Source organism: Eubalaena glacialis, chromosome 2 (assembly GCF_028564815.1).
Source record: "Eubalaena glacialis isolate mEubGla1 chromosome 2, mEubGla1.1.hap2.+ XY, whole genome shotgun sequence".
NCBI lineage: Eukaryota > Metazoa > Chordata > Mammalia > Artiodactyla > Balaenidae > Eubalaena > Eubalaena glacialis.
Genome location: NC_083717.1, coordinates 177,801,967 through 177,820,151, shown reverse-complemented (window position 1 = coordinate 177,820,151; position 18,185 = coordinate 177,801,967). Strand labels below are relative to the sequence as shown.

Sequence of the window (18,185 nt, the reverse complement as noted above, 5' to 3'; positions counted from 1 at the left end):
TGGTGTAGGTGAGAGCCCCAGGTACACTATTACAAATGGGAGACTGATCTCAATTTTAACAGTCTCTGTCATGTTGTTCACAAGCTCAGAATTAAGCCTATAACTAGATTCTATCTCTTCAGAAATGTCTTCTAGCAAAGGAACCATTTCAGATCATCCTAATCATTTCACATGACCAGGTCTCCGTCATAGGACTTAAGCCCCAAATGATTCTGTGAATCCTATAAGACATTATAGAAGCCTCTCTGACCTTGGTCTTCTTGGCTCAAAGCAAAAACATTTGCTTCAGCAGCGAAATATCCAGCTGGAGGTTATACACACAATACAAATAAATGAGAATGATTATTTTGTGGATAAAAGGAAAAAAAAAACCCTCAAAAATCAAAGTACCATCATTTGAACACATAGTTTTATCTACACAGCCAAGGAGAAAGGGACAGTGGAAGGGAATTATCCAGTTAAATACACAAAACCCCATGTCATGGTCCTGCATTTCAGATGGCTTACTGCTACACTGATCACTTTCACAGATTGTCTTATCCCTTCAGTGTGTGGATCAAGATTTAAAAAAGCAACAGCCAAAACGAGCTAGCTAATAAACTAAAATGGAAACCAAAGTCACTTTAAAATTAATTCAAATTAATTAGTAGTTAATTTCAGCTCAACTGACTGCACAGTTTCGATTCTTGTGTCTATAGCATTATAACTTCAGTTATATTTTCTGCTTATTCTGAGGGACATGGGAGATTAAAACATATGAGTTGGGGATATATTATTAAAGAAAATAAAGCTCTTACTATAAAGAAAAACTTGCATAGCATTTTATACCTAAACTCTTACAAAGTAGACACATCACAGTTCTATTTTGTTAAAAGTAAGAGGGACAGAGAAAGAGAAAGAAAATGATTGTGACATTAACTTCACAGGTTCCTAAAATAATGGCCGGTGATCAAGGAAACATGCAACACAGACTGAAATGCCTAAATTTGATTTTAAAAAGAATTTTCCAAGGGTGTATTTTTTAGATAATATATGTATGTGATCGATAGCCCTTCTACAACTAAGGGATGGAAAGGAGTACATTACACATGCTTTCTGAAGATGGACGTTGCTTCAAAAAATATCTAGAATTAAGTCTCTATGCCCTCTGTTCTATGCCCTGCTTTGCCAAGATTAGGGGAACAAGTCTTCCCTCTCAGACTTGATCATTTTTTTCATCTGTTATGCTGTTAATATAAGATTGATTATCCCTCCACAATTCCCAAAGAAGAGGAACATCCACGACTGAAAAGGAATAAATGAAATTTAAAAAATGGAAGAAGGTCAAAGTCAGTTCAAGGCGGAAACTTGGTATTGCTTTTTAAACAAATACGTTATTTCGCCAGCTTTGATGTGTCCTTACAGAATTATTAGCAAGGAGAATTAGTATACATTTTAAAGTGTATATGGATATTTTGTGCAACCAAGACTGGCATCCATGATTTTCTTTTGAATTTTGAGCAGAGGGGGGAACGATAAATGTTGCCTCTACAGCTAATTACGAAAATAGACATGAGGTGATTGGAAGACAAGAATTTCCAAGGGAATAAAGGTATTAATTCAAGCTATTTCAACATGATACTAACAAAGTTACTTGATATAGTATAACAGAACCACTGATCACTTGCTTTTGTCTAAATGGTATCAATAATTTTTACATAACAAGTTTAGTATATTCCAAACATTGATCCCTTGTTGGTCTAAATATCATGTTGACATAGCTGCAGTGAATCTACCCAAATAGTTCTCATTATCAAAAATAATTCCATTCAATATAATTCTTCCCATTAATTTATTAGCCTCTTCTAAAAAAGTATTCTAGAATATATCTCTGTTGAATGTGATTCAACCTGACATATGATTTGAACAGTAACACTTTTAAGGGCGTTTTCTTGCTGGGACATCCTACCTGCCCCCGAAGATGACTGAAATCAGACTCAGGTCTCTCACTGTTTCACATAGGGCCAGGGAAGCCTGAAGAGTGATTTTCAAGTTCCCAGTCAGAAAGCCAACCCCTGGGTTTGACTGTCTTTTCAAATCTTATCTCATTTTCTTGATTCTGCCAGGATGGGTTAACTTATCTCACAGGAACTGACTTCCTCAAGAGATGTCTTCTGCATTTCCTCCTTTGGGTCAAATCAGGGTGACTACCTCCTTTCTTATATTCTAGAAGTTTTCACTTTTCTTCCAGACCAGGAAGTATACAAATAGCGTGAAGATATCTGGGGTCATTTCTGGTTTTATGCCTATTATTTATCCTACCCTGATGAGTCCACTTTAACCTGCCCTTTCATCTGACCACCAATTCTAGGAAAGGAATTTGTTCTGAAGCTTCAACAGCAAAGTGGTGAATTGCATCAGGAGGAAGAATCACTCGTTCTTTTACCTTGGCATTGGGTTCTCATTGTACAACCCTGTACAGTACTTCAGCAACTTTTTTTTTTTTTTTTTAAGATTTAAAAAGCAAAGAGTTACAAAACTGTTTGTAATTAACTTGGAATAGAAAAGATAGCACTTTTTTTAAATCCCATTATATAGTACACCGTATAAATTACAGAGTATTCAAATGCACAAATGCATCTGTGTAACATTTATCAAATGTAATTCGCGTGTCTTTATGTGCACACACGAGTGTGTTCTCGAGAGTCTTACTGTCCGCGTTTGTAATGCTGGACCTCTGGCTGTCACGTATGGCAGTGCTCCAAGTCTGGCACACTGCTGTTGCAGTATCGCATGTTGTTGGGGATATGGCAGTCTGTGTAATTAATGCCCCCATTTGGGGTGTAAATGGGCTGCAGTCTGAAATCTCCTTTAAGGAGCTGATCGTTATTTAAGGAGACGATCTGAAAGCTGGTTTCTGTCATCTCCAGGATGGAATTGTCCTTTTTGGTGCCTGCCTCGCAATAGTCATCTTTCCGCCGGCCTCGGTTGTATTTCCACTTCTGGGAGGTGTAGCGCCCCTTTTTGTGCATATGCCAGCAAAAGACACTGAGCAGGACCACGAGCACAAATATCACCGCGCCCCCGATGAGTCCCGCCAGCAGGAAAGGGGAGCCCATGCTGTGGGAAGTCGTCTGCTCGTGGCTGGAAGCCGTGTTGCTGCCATTGTTCACGTAGGAGGCATGGGTGGTGGCCTCAGAACAAACGGTGTCTTCTACAGCTCGGTAGTTAAATGCATCCAGTGGCACTAAACAAATCCGATAAGTGGATCTGGGCTCTAAATTGACCAGACTCAGATGCTGCTTCTCACCACTGACAATGCGTTCCTGAACGATGCCCCCCACCAAACTGTGGCCCATTTTCACCCATGTGAGTTTGTACGCCATCACAGTAAAGAGAGAGAGCCAGCTGACTTGAATGGAAGTGTCATTCACAAAATGGACAGAGAGCTGGATCCGTTCAGAAAGAGGCGGGGTCACTCTTTCTCTGCCATCCCAGTCGGGAATCGTGGGGAGTTTCGATGCCATGGGAGTTAGAGGCATATAGCTTCTGCTAGGGGTCGGGACAGAGAGTGTGGGAGGCTGAGTCGTGGGCAAAGCTGAACTTGGGGCTGGGGTGAAGAGAGGCAGGCCGGGGGTCGTGGTGGGACAGGACAACAGATTCATATTCAACTCCCGGACTGCCATCCCCCGGACTTGTTCAGGACCTTGGCACATGAAACCTCGCACGTTGAGAGATGAGGGTATGTGTTTGAGCCATTCCGTGACCCATTTAATACTGCAGTCACAGAACCAAGGATTATTCCGAGCAGTGAGCTGCTTCAGGTTGGAGAGGTTATCGAAGACCCCTTGAGTCAACACGCGCAGCTGGTTGTTGGATATATCCAGCCGTTCCAGCTTCCGGAGATTCGAGAAGGCTGTCAAAGGGATGTGGTTGATCTGGTTGTCCTGCAGATAGAGCCTGATCAGGTGCGTACCTGGGAGATCAGAAGGGGGATGGGAGAGCGAATTCCGGACAATGGAAAATTCCTTGAGCTTGGTGAGGTGGCTGAAGGTGCCCTCGGCAATGCCCTTGTTGGTCAGGAGGTTTCCATCCACGATCAGACGCTCCAAGCTCGTGAGGTTCTGAAAGGCCATGTCTGATATGACGGCAATTCGATTCTCATCCACTCTCAGCTCTTGCAGGTCCACGGGAAGCCCCACAGGCACGCTGCTCAGGTGATTCTTGGACAGAAACAACAATTTGAGGCTCATGGCCTCCCGGAAGGCCCCATCTTCCACCCCCACCGTGGATATTGAGTTGTCATCCAGGTGGAGCTCTTCAAGCTTCAAGAGCTGGGCCAGGGCGGCCCGTGAAATGGTCTGAATATTGTTTTCCTGCAGATGGAGAACTCGGACATTCTTGGGAAGGTTCATGGGGAATTCATCCAGTTGGTTCCCATAAAGGTACACGGTGTGCACGGACTGTACATTGTGCAGCTCTGCAGGAAACCCAGCGTTATTAATTTGGTTGTTGTGGAGGTAGAGTACAGTGACGCCCTCCGGGATCCCAAGAGGCACTGAGGTCAAGCTTCGCTCGTTACAGTACACAAAGTTCCTGTCGCAGCGACACACGCTAGGGCACGCCAGGAGTTTTGACACTTGTGAGTAGAGCCCCAGGGAAATGAGAAGCCAAGATTTCAGGAAAAAAGCCCCCTGGCTGGGCCCCTGTGTAGTCTGTAGGCCCATTTCTGAAGTACAGAAATAAAATACGATGTGGTAGTGAAAAGAAAAAGAAAAAAAAAAAAAAGATAGCAAAACCAAAATGATTGAACACAGTTCTGTGAAAGTCCAGAACTCCAGCTAGAGGAAAAGTCCCGAAGGCTAAGGTCAAAGAATCTTCCTGTGGTCTCTGGTCTTATCAGCCTATGTTGCCCTCTTTGCTATTGTCCTCCATGTGCAAAAAAATTTCAATAGGGAGAACTTTCCACCCAGGCAACAAGTGAAACCAAGTTATCAGCGGTCAAAAGGGGCCCAGTTGGGTAGGCAGAATCCCTTCTTCTGTGGTCGGTCAGGTCAGTGTGGATCAGCCTATGAACTTGGTTAAGTTCAGTCTGCAATCTGTTGTAGGAAAGTAGAGAGAAAAGAGTCAGTTAAGGGTAGTGAGTGGATTAAGTGCTGATCTGACTGTGGCTTTTCAAGAATGCTGTGATTCAATGTTCACTGCAGCACTATTTACAATAGCCAGGACATGGAGGCAACCTAAGTGTCCATTGTCAGATGAATGGATAAAGAAAATGTGGCACATATATACAATGGAATATTACTCAGCCATAAAAAGAAATGAAATTGAGTTATTTGTAGTGAGGTGGATAGACCTAGAGTCTGTCATACAGAGTGAAGTAGGTCAGAAAGAGAAAAACAAATACCGTATGCTAACACATATATATGGAATCTAAAAAAAAAAAAAAAAAAAATGGTTCTGAAGAACCTAGGGGCAGGACAGGAATAAAGACGCAGACGTATAGAATGGACTTGAGGACACAGGGAGGGGGAAGGGTAAGCTAGGATGAAGTGAGAGAGTGGCATGGACATATATACACTACCAAATGTAAAATAGATAGCTAGTGGGAAGCAGCTGCATAGCACAGGGAGATCAGCTCGGTGCTTTGTGACCACCTAGAGGGGTGGGATAGGGAGGGTGGGAGGGAGACTCAAGAGAGAGGGGATATGAGGATATATGTATACATATAGCTGATTCACTTTCTTATATAGCAGAAACTAATACAACATTGTAAAGCAATTATACTCCAACAAAGATGTTAAAAAAAAAAAGAAAGATCGCTGTTATTGGGACTAAATGCCCAGAGGCAGGGAGTTGGCATTAAGTGACATGCTAAATAATAATAATTCAGTTGAAAAGGTATTCAGGAAATGAAAACGATTCAATTATCTTTATCATCAAACAGAAACCATATTGTTACCTCTCACTATCAATGATCATATTGTGAATTTCACATCACAGTCAGTATCTTCTCTCAGAGATCTATTTGCATATCCAAACAGACAGGCACAAGAGGCCCAGGGCTGAATCCACTGAATCAATGATGACCATCTACAAATGCAACTGGCCACAGTCATATTTCAAGATGAAATGAGTGACTGAGCAACGAATACAATTTAAGGGAAAAAAAAAATGTGAAACCCTTTCCAGTTATAAACAAATGCAAAATGGGGACTGATAAAGTTATTTAGAAAGATGCATCCTTTTAATCTGACACTGTGATGAAGCAGTTTAAAGGTGATGCACAGAAACAGAGGTGATGTCAAGTCAGAGAGAAGACTGCTCTTTTCTTCCCCACTCCCCGCCTCCTCTCATCTCTCTCTGCCTCCCAAATAGCCCACACTTGAGTTACCAACTAGAATGACCAAACTCCAGTCCATGACACATTTCCACTTATCCCCTCTTTTGAGACCTCCAGGTTCAGATGAGATACACCATTGTGATTCCTTTGAGAGCTGACAAGCTCATGACTGGGAATAAAATTATTTGCCAACAACTCAACCTTCGTCCCATCTGTGTGTGTTTTCCTGCTTTTAGAAAAGGACTTTCAGTAAACTTTGAAATGTTAGAAGACACAGTTGGGGAAGTAAAGGCAATCTACAGATAGTAATCAGACCTTCCTGCTCCAGAACTGTTCCATCTATTTTTAGATTAGAGAGGTAAAGAAGTTAATTGAAAGGTGCCAGATTTGATTTCCCTACAAAAGAAGCTAACTTGACAGGACATGGCAAGCCGGAAGTCTCTTAATTCTTACCAATACACAGCAATTGAAACAACTTATATCTAAAGCACAGAGGAACTATTTGAAATTGTTCCCTTAGCTATCTTTAGAAAGGTAATTTAAAAAGAAAAACAAAAACAAAAACATTGTAACTGCTATTTAAGTGTCCAGACTATTGTAAATTTGTTCTACAATTTGAAAGATTGTGAGCCATCTAAAAAATGCCTTTGATGACCAGAAACAGTAATATTCATTTTTTTATTGTTCAGAAAACTTTAAAAAAAAAGGAGGGGGTATAGGGAGTCTCTTTCCAGGCAAAACAGATGGATGTGATACTTTATTAAAAATTAAGCATTATTTAATTTGTTAAAAATTACAAATATATGTTTTATCACATGGAACAGGAGTCATCCTCTCTGCCAAAAATCTCCCTATACGCTTAAAGAATAATTTATAATACAACTAAGGGTAGTGCAGGAAAAGCGAATTTAATGCCATCAGCTTGATGCCATCCCTAGCTCAGGTTTCAAATTCTCAAACCATCTCAGTGTTCCCTAATAGCCTGCTACTCAAGTGTGATCCCTGGTCCAACAGCATGAGCCTGACCTGGGAAGTTGCTGGAAACAGAATCTGCACATTAGCAAGAGCCTAGGGCGTACACGTTAAAATTTGAAAAACACCGCCCTAAACACAGTGCCGTCTTATTTAATTTTTCAAATGTTTTAATTTATTAAATGTAAAATAAATACAAGAGCATGTCAAATGATTCATTTGAGAAGAGTAAAAGCATAAGGCATACTAATCACTTTCGTCCCCAGGAGATGGTCTCAAGTTGCATCTTACATGTAAATGACATCTTACAGGTAGAGTAGTGCAATGACTGAATATATCACTTGGCTTCAACAGACCCTTGAAAATGTATGTCTGAATGACAAGCACTAATATCCAGTAGGAGATGAAAGAGCTATTTGTAATCAGAGGGGGCATACTTTCATAAAGCATGATTTATTTAAGAACAAAAGTCTGTTTGGTGCTATTAGCATTTACTCTTCAAAAAAGGTAGGAGAGTGAGACTAAAAGAATAGAATACAACATTTTTGAGTATTCCATGGGAATCTTCAAAGTGTGATAGTAGCACACAATGAACGGAATTTTCCAAGGGAGAAAACACAGCTGCCCCAGGGTTTTTAAATTCCTTTGTAAAAAGAATAGATGCTTCTTAACGGCATTTACAAGCCAAGTTTTAAGGCCCTAGAAACAACAAACCAGTGCTTGAAGATGGTAGAATTTGTTTAGAAACTATCAGGGAAGAGCCTCAAGGCAATAATGATTGGGAGCTAACAAAGTACTCAGGGATCACTGGAGACCATCACTGTGCATCCAAATTGCAACTCTTCCACTTGCTTCAACTGTGTCCTGTGTAAGGAGAGAAAAAGCCCTATCAGCCAACCCTTTGCCCCAGGCCTTGCTCTCTTGGCAGGTGGACTTTACTCGTGAGTGGTTCTTGTATAATTACATAAGAAGAGGATGTGGTCCTGAAGAAAGCTCCTAATGGGGTTACATGGGGCAAACTGTCACTGTTTATCCACCTCAGTAGGAACAAAGTCCCATCTAGATCGCACTGTGTTGATCAGCTATGGCAAGTTCAGTGTGGAAAGAAAACAAACTTTCAAGGTTTTCTTTGTGCTTCTTGGGAATTCCATAAAATAACTGTGCACAGTAGACTTGTCCTAATTCCTGGATCAACAACTGCCTACATATTATATCAGCCAGTAGACTGTATCTTTGTTCAAATTAGTGCAAGTGTAAAACTGCAACCACCTAGGCAATAATGATTTTTTTTAAACTTAAGTAAGGCTAAAATTTCCATATTCTCCACTGTAATTCCTACCAAATACTAAGGGGAGAAATCCTTTTAGACCTTAAAGTGGAGACTGTATTTATAGAGAAAGTAGTATAGTATAATGGTCGAAAGCATAGCCCCTGAGTTCTCATCCCACCTCTGGCACTTAGGAGCTAGATAAATTAGTTAACCTTTTAAGTCTTAGTCTCCCTATCTGCAAAATGGGGATAAAATCGTTCCTAACTCAACAGCACTGTTGAGAGGATTAAATAGGATAATATTTGTGAAAAGTTATATGGTGCCTGACACATGGCAAGAACATAATAAATAAAATTGTTATTCTCTGTGTACTTGTTATTATTAATGATATCCAAAAAGGTGAACTCCAAAATGTAGAGTAAAATAAAATCACCTTTGACCAACCAAGTTCTCTGTCCTGACACCTCCTCCAGGATTTCTCAACATCAGCACTATTCAAATTTTGAGGCAGATAATTCTTTCCTTGTGGAGCTGCTGTGAGCATACAAAGATGTCTCCAGACATTGCCATAGGTATGTCCCCTGGTGAGGCAAAATGCCCCCAGTTAAGAACAACTGACCCACACCATCTTACAAGTACCTTAAAGGGTTAGTATTTTTATCCTGATTTTATAGAGGAAGGTGAAGATAAGTTTCGAATAAACAGAGCCCATAAATGCTTCGTGCCATGGCCACCAGAAAAGCATGAAAATGCAATATGTTTTTCATTCATTTATTCAGCCAATATTTATTGGGCACTGGAATGAGGATACCATCATGCAGAGCTGATATGGTTTTTGACTTTGTGAGTCTTAAAAGTATAATGAGGGGAGAGAAATGAATAAGCAGGGAATTACGGTACTGTGTAAAGATCTCCAACCTCAGGGCATCAGGACATTATGGCACCATGTAAAAAGCTCTAATCTAGTCCATGGGGTATCAGGAAAAACACAGCAGAGGAAGGATTGTCTACATGAGGATCTGAAGGATAGCAACGTGCAAGCCAGGGAAGAGATTCCAAAAGTTCTGCACATGGACGGTTGTAATGTAGATCAAGAGGTGAAACCCAGCCCAGCTCAGAGAAGGAACAAAACTTTGACTGCACAGCACTTTCGCCCAACTCTTTGCTTCCCACAGAGATAGTCCTGTTTCTAGAAGTTAATAAACAAACCCATGTTTCAAAATCATTAGTCATTTCATTTATAAGTCTCTAAAGGTTGATGATAAAAAGATTTTGCTTTACAAGATGGATTTCAAATATTGAGAGCAAAAGTTGTGGGGTTTTTCTTCTTTCTTTCCTATTTGAATAGTGCACTGAATATGTCTCCCCTCCAGGAAATGAGAGAATGTGAAGAATGGCTTAATGGAAGGTGCTAGGTAAAAACAGAAATTTTCATTTAAAGCAGAAAACAGTTTCAAAAGCCTGAGTGTAAAACAACATGCAACAAAGGCTCTTTGGAGACAGCAAGACCCTGGCCCTGCCTGTCTGTTAAAGATGACAGTAACGGCAGCAGTTATGCCAGGTTACTTTTTAACTCTTTTCATAGGAACTGAGACTCAAAAGACATAAATCATGGAAGAGCTTTCTGCAAAGTGTTTCTCTCCTCATGTTGCCTAAAAAGTTTTTTAAATTAATTCCAGGAGCTTGCATTCCAGGGGCTCTTAATAAACTCAGACTATAAAAGTCATAGTACAAAAAATAGGCATTATCTATAAGCACTGCCGATTGCATACTATAATGACACCAGGACAAACCTAATAAAAATCTTAATGGTTTCAGCATTGGCTGGATTGTGCCAAGACAGCACACTGCCTGGAGCGATGCAAGTGAAAAAGCTACGTTGATGAGGGATCTTCCTAGAAAAGTTTCCCTGGATACATCAGACTTAGAGCTTCTGGAGTTAAGTTTGTGCTTAAAATCGACACACACAGGTGCAGAATCCATAGGCCCAACTATACTGCAAATGTCTTTGTTATAATCTGGAAACACTAAAGCAATTTATAGATCTTGCGCACATTTCCACATTCCTCAAGATAGGTTATAAATACTGTTCCTACAGCAATCAGGAGAGTTCTGTAGTTAGCTGGCCAAGATGTGGAGATTAGCATAGGAATGTGGAGGAAAATATAACAATAGCTACCCCCTAACTTGAAACCATTTTTCCATCTCATTCACTGAAGCTCAGTCAAGCTCCTTGAAGCTCTTCTCATTAGACAAACATTTTTCTTTGCCAAAACAAAGGGAGAGAAAGAAAGGAAGAGGGAGAAAAGGAGGGAAGGAGGGAAGGAAAGAAAGGAAACACTTTATTTAAACAGTTGACAATTTTCTGGCTCCAGTCAGTCTAGAATGGAAAACATTAAAATTGGACCAAAAAAAAAAAAAAAGAAGAAAAACTATTCTCCTGACAAGCATAAAATTCTCTAACACATTTGAAGGGTTGTTCTCACATGGTTTCCAGTGCAGTTGGTTTGAATAATAGGGCTAAGTTTAGAACAAGTTACAATGTTAAAAACTCAACTGCATAAACTTTGAGGACACCTTCATTACTGCCAGAGGCTTCTCTCAATCCACTAGGGAGCTCCCACTGACCATCCCCTGGGTTCATATAAATCTGTATAATCTAGGACTGCAAGACTGAGTCTTCGCGGTATTTAATAAAGCCCAGTGGTGAACAGACACTATTAGAGAAGAATTTTATTGAGACAGCACCAACAGGATTAAGAAAAGAAAAAACTATATGGTCCATAAAGGATGGAATTCCCTACAGCTCATATCTATACACTCTTCAACCCATTTCAAAGGGAGGTAGCTCAGTCATTCATACATTCATTCATTTGCTCAGATACTGAGCACCTCGTGGTTCGGGCATAGAAAATAGCTGATTTCTTAGACTCAACTTTGGGAGAGATTTTTCCCATCATCTGATCCAGTGATTCCCCATCCCCAAGGGTCATCAAAAACACTTAGGGAAGGTGATGAAACATTAAAGTTCCTGGGTCCCACCCCTGCAGATTCTGGTTTGACTGGTCTTCAAAGAAGGCTGGGTAGGCACATTTTGTCAACTTTCCCCAGATGGGTTTGATGATCAGCCACTTTAGGGTCTTACTACCCAGCCACTCACTAATCAGGAACTGCTTTCAGGGCATCGAGACAACTGGTCCTTCTTGCTTCTGGATCAAATCAACAAGTGGCATGAGGGGCATGGAAAGAGCAAAGGGTTTGGAGTCAGAATTTAGCTTGACATCAGTGTAGCCACTCAAACGGCATGACAATGGACACTTAACCTCTCTGTACATCACCTTTTTTCATCTCAAGAGGGGATAATAAGCCATGCTCATGTTGGGAAGACTAGATATAATGCATGTAAAGTAACAAAAAGCACCAACTAGGCACTCAATAAACTGTGATTTAGGAGAGGTAGAGATTGTATAATGAGAAAAAGCTGGGTCTGGGGACAGTTGACCTGGACAGCTTTCCCACTTACTAGCTGTGCTAATTTGGGAACATTACTTCATCTCCCTATGCCCCAGTTAACTCATATGCAAAATGGGGAAAATGACAGTATTACTCTCTCATAGTTGTTGCAGGACTATAAATCACTTAGAATATCATCTAACACATGGAGAGCATACATTCATTGTTTCATTCCTATTTCTAGCATTAAAAAAAAAATAACAAAAAGCCCCCTATTCTAGAAAGCTTTTGTCTCTAATTTAGTAGACAGGTCATTCTGTTTAATTCATCAAATTTTATTTTCCTCTGACTTTCATTCTCTATTTTTATCATAGTTCTTTCCTTTGGAGATACACATATACACCTTTCCATCCATCAACCTGCAAATATGTGGAGACATTTATTGGGTCTCTGAGATCTCTTCCTTTCCTGTGTAAATGTCCCTTTTCTTTCATTTGCTCCAGAATCTTAGCAATGCTGATGCCTTCACTGACAATGCCTTTCTTGATATGTGTTGCCCAGAATGGAAAATAAGACTCATGAGGTCTCCCAGCACCAAGTACAGCTCAGCAAATACTCGGGGAATGCCCATGCGGCATGGAGCTGGTAACTAGAAAGATACCTACGACATGGCCCTTGGTATCGAGTAAAGGTTCATGTCATATCAAGTAACTTTTTGTATAAAGCTCTTTACAATTCCGAAGACTTTTAATATGTTTCACTTCATCTAATCCCACAACCACCCATAGGAGATATTTATATCAACCTCAAATGAAGTCCACAGAGATGAAATAATTTGCCTGAAGCCACATAGACGGTATGGACAGAGGATAGTATTATAAATCTTCCGTATGAAAATGCAAGCTTCAAGTATAATTTTATGAATGGTGTTAGTTACAGTGGTATTAAAACCAACATCCACTTCCCTGAAAAAACTAAAGCCCCTCGCCACTGCTCAAATTTTCAAAACTAGCAGCAGCCTGGCATTTAAAGTGGGTAACACTTCCAAGCTGGACTGGTGCATAAGTAAAAGGTAATTACACCAGGGGGCCCATTATCTGCTCTGCCCACGTGACTCCAGGACTCAGCAGGAATGGGAAATCAAGGGCTCCCCAGCTGATGGGCAACAGCAAGATGCCAAGAACTGGAGGCGTCTAAAGGACTCTAGACGGCTACTGATAAGTTGGTAGCAAGACAGACAACAAAGTCTCCTTGCCTCCTTCATAGCCAAGAGTCCCAAGTTTGCTGCCACCATGTTCTACAGCTTGGGAAGGTCTTTATGTGGGGGTCACTGTCGGAAAAGCCATTTAAGGGATAAAACTAACTGCCAACTGTCCTACATACGGCCACCTTCTGTATACTAATTAAATGAAATGTTAATTGTTGTGAGTTCCTTGAATTCCAAGTGAAAAAAAATCTGTAGAAAGTGGGATCACCTATTGAGAGCTAGTCACTACTAGTCCTGTGAAATGCCTACACAGCTATGAGAAATAAGTCATTATTATTCCTAATTTACAAATGAGGAAACTAGTTTGGAGAAATCTGTGACTTCCACCAGTTCAAATAGTAGCATATCCTAGAAATAGAACTGCAACTCAATTTTCCTGGCTAAAAAACAATCAGTGCTCTTCCCACTACACCACATTTCTCTCCTTATCAGTTTAGGGTATACAGTCTCTCATTTCAAAAATTCTTCTGCTAACACCCCAGGTTCTCTTGCCCTCTATTCTTACATTACACCAATCAAGCAAACGCTTCCCACCCAATCACAAGCCCATTCTCCCCTGTGCCCACCTGAGTTTCAGATTCCCACTAGAGGAAGTCACCTAACAGCACAGACTAGTTCTACCTTAAATAAGAAATCCCCAACCTAAAGTGAGACCTCACCCCATCTAGCAATTTTACTGCACTTCTCTGGAAATCACTCTCTCCCATTCTCCTCAAAGATGGCGTTAAACTTCACTCTCCTTAGCCCTCCAAACCTTTTTCCCCTCACTCTCAGTAGACAACCTGACTTTAATCTGAAGATAGCAGAAGGCATCAGACAGGATCTCCCACCTCTTTCTGGTGACAAACATACGAGTTTACCTTTATGTGCACCCACTTTCTTTTCCTTAAAGGTTGATCACATCATCCGTTCCTTGAAGCTCTCGCCCTACAGGCCTCTCTGGAAGATAACTATCTCTTCCTTCCCTGTGTGCACAATCTCTCCCTCTCAAACTGGATCCATGTTTAAAAATTCCCCAATATTTTCCATTAAAAAAATCCCCTTGACCCCCAAGTTCCCCTCCAGCTACTCCCACATTTCTCTCCTTTTAGCTAAATTCCTGGAGAGAACAGTCAGTCCATCATCAATATCTCTGTTTTCTCACCTCCCATCCATCTCACACCAACACATTCCATGCTGGTTCCCGCCCCTACTCTCCCACAAGCTTCTCTCCTAATGTTTACATTAGGAGATGTTAACAATCAGCCCCAGGTTGGCAAATCCAAAGGGCTTTCTTTTGACTGTCTTCCTCCCAGTTAATCTCACAGCATCATTTAGACTTGTGCATGCCCTTACTGAAACATCCTCATTCCTTGGTTGCTATGACAGCTGCTGGTTTTCTTCCTATTTCTCTTGTTATTTCCTATTTTGTAGGTTCTCCCTCTTCAGTGTAGCCATTCAGTGTTAGTCCAATAAGTTTGGGTCCAGACACTCTTCTTTTCTTCCCTTTGTAAGAAATGGCACCCAAGCCTTAAGCTTAAATGATCATATATACAAATGATGCTTGAGAGGGTGTGGAGGGAAGGGAACCCTCCTACACTGTTGGTGGGAATGTAAATTGGTACAGCCACTATGGAGAACAGTATGGATGTTCCTTGAAAAACTAAAAATAGAAATACCATATGACCCAGCAATTCTACTCCTGGACATATACCCCGAGAAAACCATAATTCGAAAAGATACATGCACCCCAATGTTCTTTGCAGCATTATTTACAATAGTTAGGACATGGAAGCAACCTAAATGTCCATCAATAGAGGAATGGATAAAGAAGATGTGGTACATATATACCATGGAATATTACTCAGCCATAAAAAGAATGAAATAATGCCATTTACAGCAACATGGATGGACCTAGGATTATCATACTAAGTGAAGTAAGTCAAACAGAGAAAAACAAATATCATATGATATCATATGATATTTAAAAATATGTGGAATCTAATTTAAAAACATGATACAAATGAACTTATTTACAAAACAGAAACAGACTTACAGACATCAAAAACAAACTTATGGTTACCAAAGGGGAAATATGGCGGGGGGAGAGGGATGAATCAGGAGGATGGGATTAACAAACACACACTACTATATACAAGAAGATAACCAACGACTGTATAGCACAGGGAACTCCACTCAATATTCCGTGATAACCTACATGAGAAAAGAATCCAAAATAGAATGAATATATGTGTATGTATAACTGAATCACCTTGCACCTGAAACTAACACAACATTGTAAATCAACTAAACTCCAAAAAAAGTTTTAAAAAATGATCATATGTACAATCAGAAACTTCAGTCTCCATCCTAGACTGTCCTCTCAGCTGCTTATCTGTACACCCAAACACCCACCTGACTTACTTCAGTGTTTCAAGAGCACTTCCAACATAGCATTTACAGTTTTAGATACTTTAAAAGAAGCTTACATACATGGACTCATAATAAGACCATGCATTTTATACTGTTATTATTCCATAGAGGGAATGGAGGCTCCAGGTTAAGTAGCTTCTCCAAGGTGGATGAGCAGAGAAGTGACACGGATGGACTTGAACTGAGGCATGATCTGCAGGGCCTTGCTCCTATCCTGTGTTCTGTCTCTCTGTAAACTCCACACATTCACAGGCTGGTCCCTCCCCAGGGCCGGGAGCAGCACGTGGAAGGCATTCACGAAGTGTTTGTAGAATAAATGGACGAATCAAAGAACGACCTTCAGATGATTACTTTGTTTGAAGAGGCAGTCTGTGAAAACTCTTCAGCATCTTCAATCTGAGGTCCCATAAGGAATCACTGAGATAATATTTCAGAACAGGCTTCAAGGGTTTTACGCTACACTAACCTAGCTGGAGAGATTGATGGATAAATAGTCCCCAAACACAAAGGAACTAGATGACCTTAGGAAAAGACACAGAACACGCAAGTGGAAAATAACTGTAATTACTACAGCACTGTACTTCTTTTACAAAATAACATCAAATTCTGTGGTCTTCTTCAGCAAGAGTACTGCTCACATAAGATCAGTCTGATCTATTACTACAAACTCTGTTTGATGAAAGACACATCTGATCATGCTAGATACCTAACACCTCAGTTTTACATTGGTGATGACCTGAATTCAGGTAAGTCTTTAGGGTCTACAGCAAATATGTGTTCTGCTTATATATACCAACAGCTTATAAATATTTACATACATTCAGTGTGACAGTTCAACTGCATTTTAATTGCACATCACTTTACCACTCCATATAGTTGGAATCAACACAAAATAGGCCAGTAACTTTGAGAGCTATAAAAACGCTTATGAAAAAAAACAAACTGAATCCAAAACTATAAACATGGCCTATTTTTCCCACCAAAATACTGCACCTTATATGTAATAGACATAATGAAACAGAAGATCTTGTGTCTCCTTCACAAGGAGAATACAGATTTCAGGCAGTGATATTGATCAGGTGCGTGAAATGAAATTACATAGTGTGTATTTCCATGTGGGTTATCTGGTTTTGAGTCTAAAAAAACGAAAAATTCACTGCTTAAGCCTATTTCGGTATGATAGTGATGGCTCTGAATGTAAGTGGTATAAAATGTCCTCACTGAATAAACAGGCTTTACCGTGCACCTTCTCATCTTCAGAACACCTGTCACGCAAAGTGTCAGGCTATGTTCAGGGGACTATTTCTGGATCTGGAGGATGAGAAGGGACAAGAAACAGAAGAAAAATTATTATTCCTTATCCTTGACCCTCTCCTTCTCTCAAGGAAATTCTCCCCTGCCCTGACCGTGGAACATGTCCAGATATGGGTTAAAATTAAATCAAGTGATTTCTAAGACATAAAATAAAACCTCAGATGAGAGCCATCAGTACCATATCCAGTGTAGCTACACAGTTCAGATAAGGAACAATTCAAAGGAAAATAATAAAAACACACACCCACAACAGATTTTAAAAGCTACCTTTAAAAAATCTATACTGGTGGCCTTTCTCATCTGAATGAATTTTGAAATATGTTCCCCCTATACTGAGCAATTTAAACACATGAGAAGATCCTTTTATAGGTTTATACGCAGTCAGAGACCTGCTTTCATTTATGAACACTGCAGGTTCCCAACTTTACCCCACATGCAAAAAGCTTGTATTCTCTTAAGTATTGAATATATGCTGCCAATCAATTTCAACCACTTAAGTCTTTGTTTAAACAAAACAAAAAAAGAGCTTCCACCAAAAAGTTTTTAAAAAATCAGGAGAGCACAATAACATTTTTTCTTTTTCTTTTCTTTTCTTTTTTTTTTTTTAAAAGAAAGCAAGCTACAGTCTGACTTAGTCCATGTCACCCAGGCCCATGTGCACATAGCTGGCAGCCAGAGGGAGGCAACGCAGCTGTAAGATGATCCCAGTAATACACACACACACACACACACACACACACACACACACCCATCCCATGAAAAGAAAGTTTTGACTGTTTTTTCATCTTTGTCTCAGCTACTTTATGGTTGTTCAGAAAAGAGTTCCTATCTTCACTTATAAATAAAACTAAAAACTCAAGTATTAGAGAGTAATGTGAAGTTTGGGGTGATAAAGCAGATTTTAAAGATTGAGATTAATGAGGGGAGAATCATATGTTTGAAATCAGATTGGATTACTCTTTCCTTCCTTAGCTACATTTTCACACTTGACTGAAATGCAGGGCCCCTTGGTCCTTGGGAGTACCGCGGTGGGTCTAACAAGGTTTAACTTCTAAAGTATCACATCTAAACGGCAGGCCTGCTCTCTTAGACAAAACACTCAAGAAACAGATCAAGGAAAAAGACTCGTGGGTGGGCAGCTGCTTAATGTGACACGGTTTCCCAATGGACCCCTG

General features: G+C 40.3%; 1 protein-coding gene across 2 annotated transcripts in view; it reads right to left on the bottom strand.

Annotated features, from left to right (window-relative positions):
• Positions 1-1,686: 1,686 nt before the first annotated feature.
• FLRT2 (fibronectin leucine rich transmembrane protein 2) overlaps positions 1,687-18,185 on the bottom strand; it is a 91,799-nt gene continuing 75,300 nt past the window's right edge. For both annotated transcript variants that reach the window (XM_061182777.1, XM_061182776.1), the window contains exon 2: positions 1,687-5,078. In XM_061182777.1, coding sequence (XP_061038760.1) covers positions 2,724-4,706 — 1,983 coding nt within the window. In that variant the 5' untranslated portion in view covers positions 4,707-5,078 and the 3' untranslated portion in view covers positions 1,687-2,723. The remainder of the gene's footprint in view (positions 5,079-18,185) is intronic.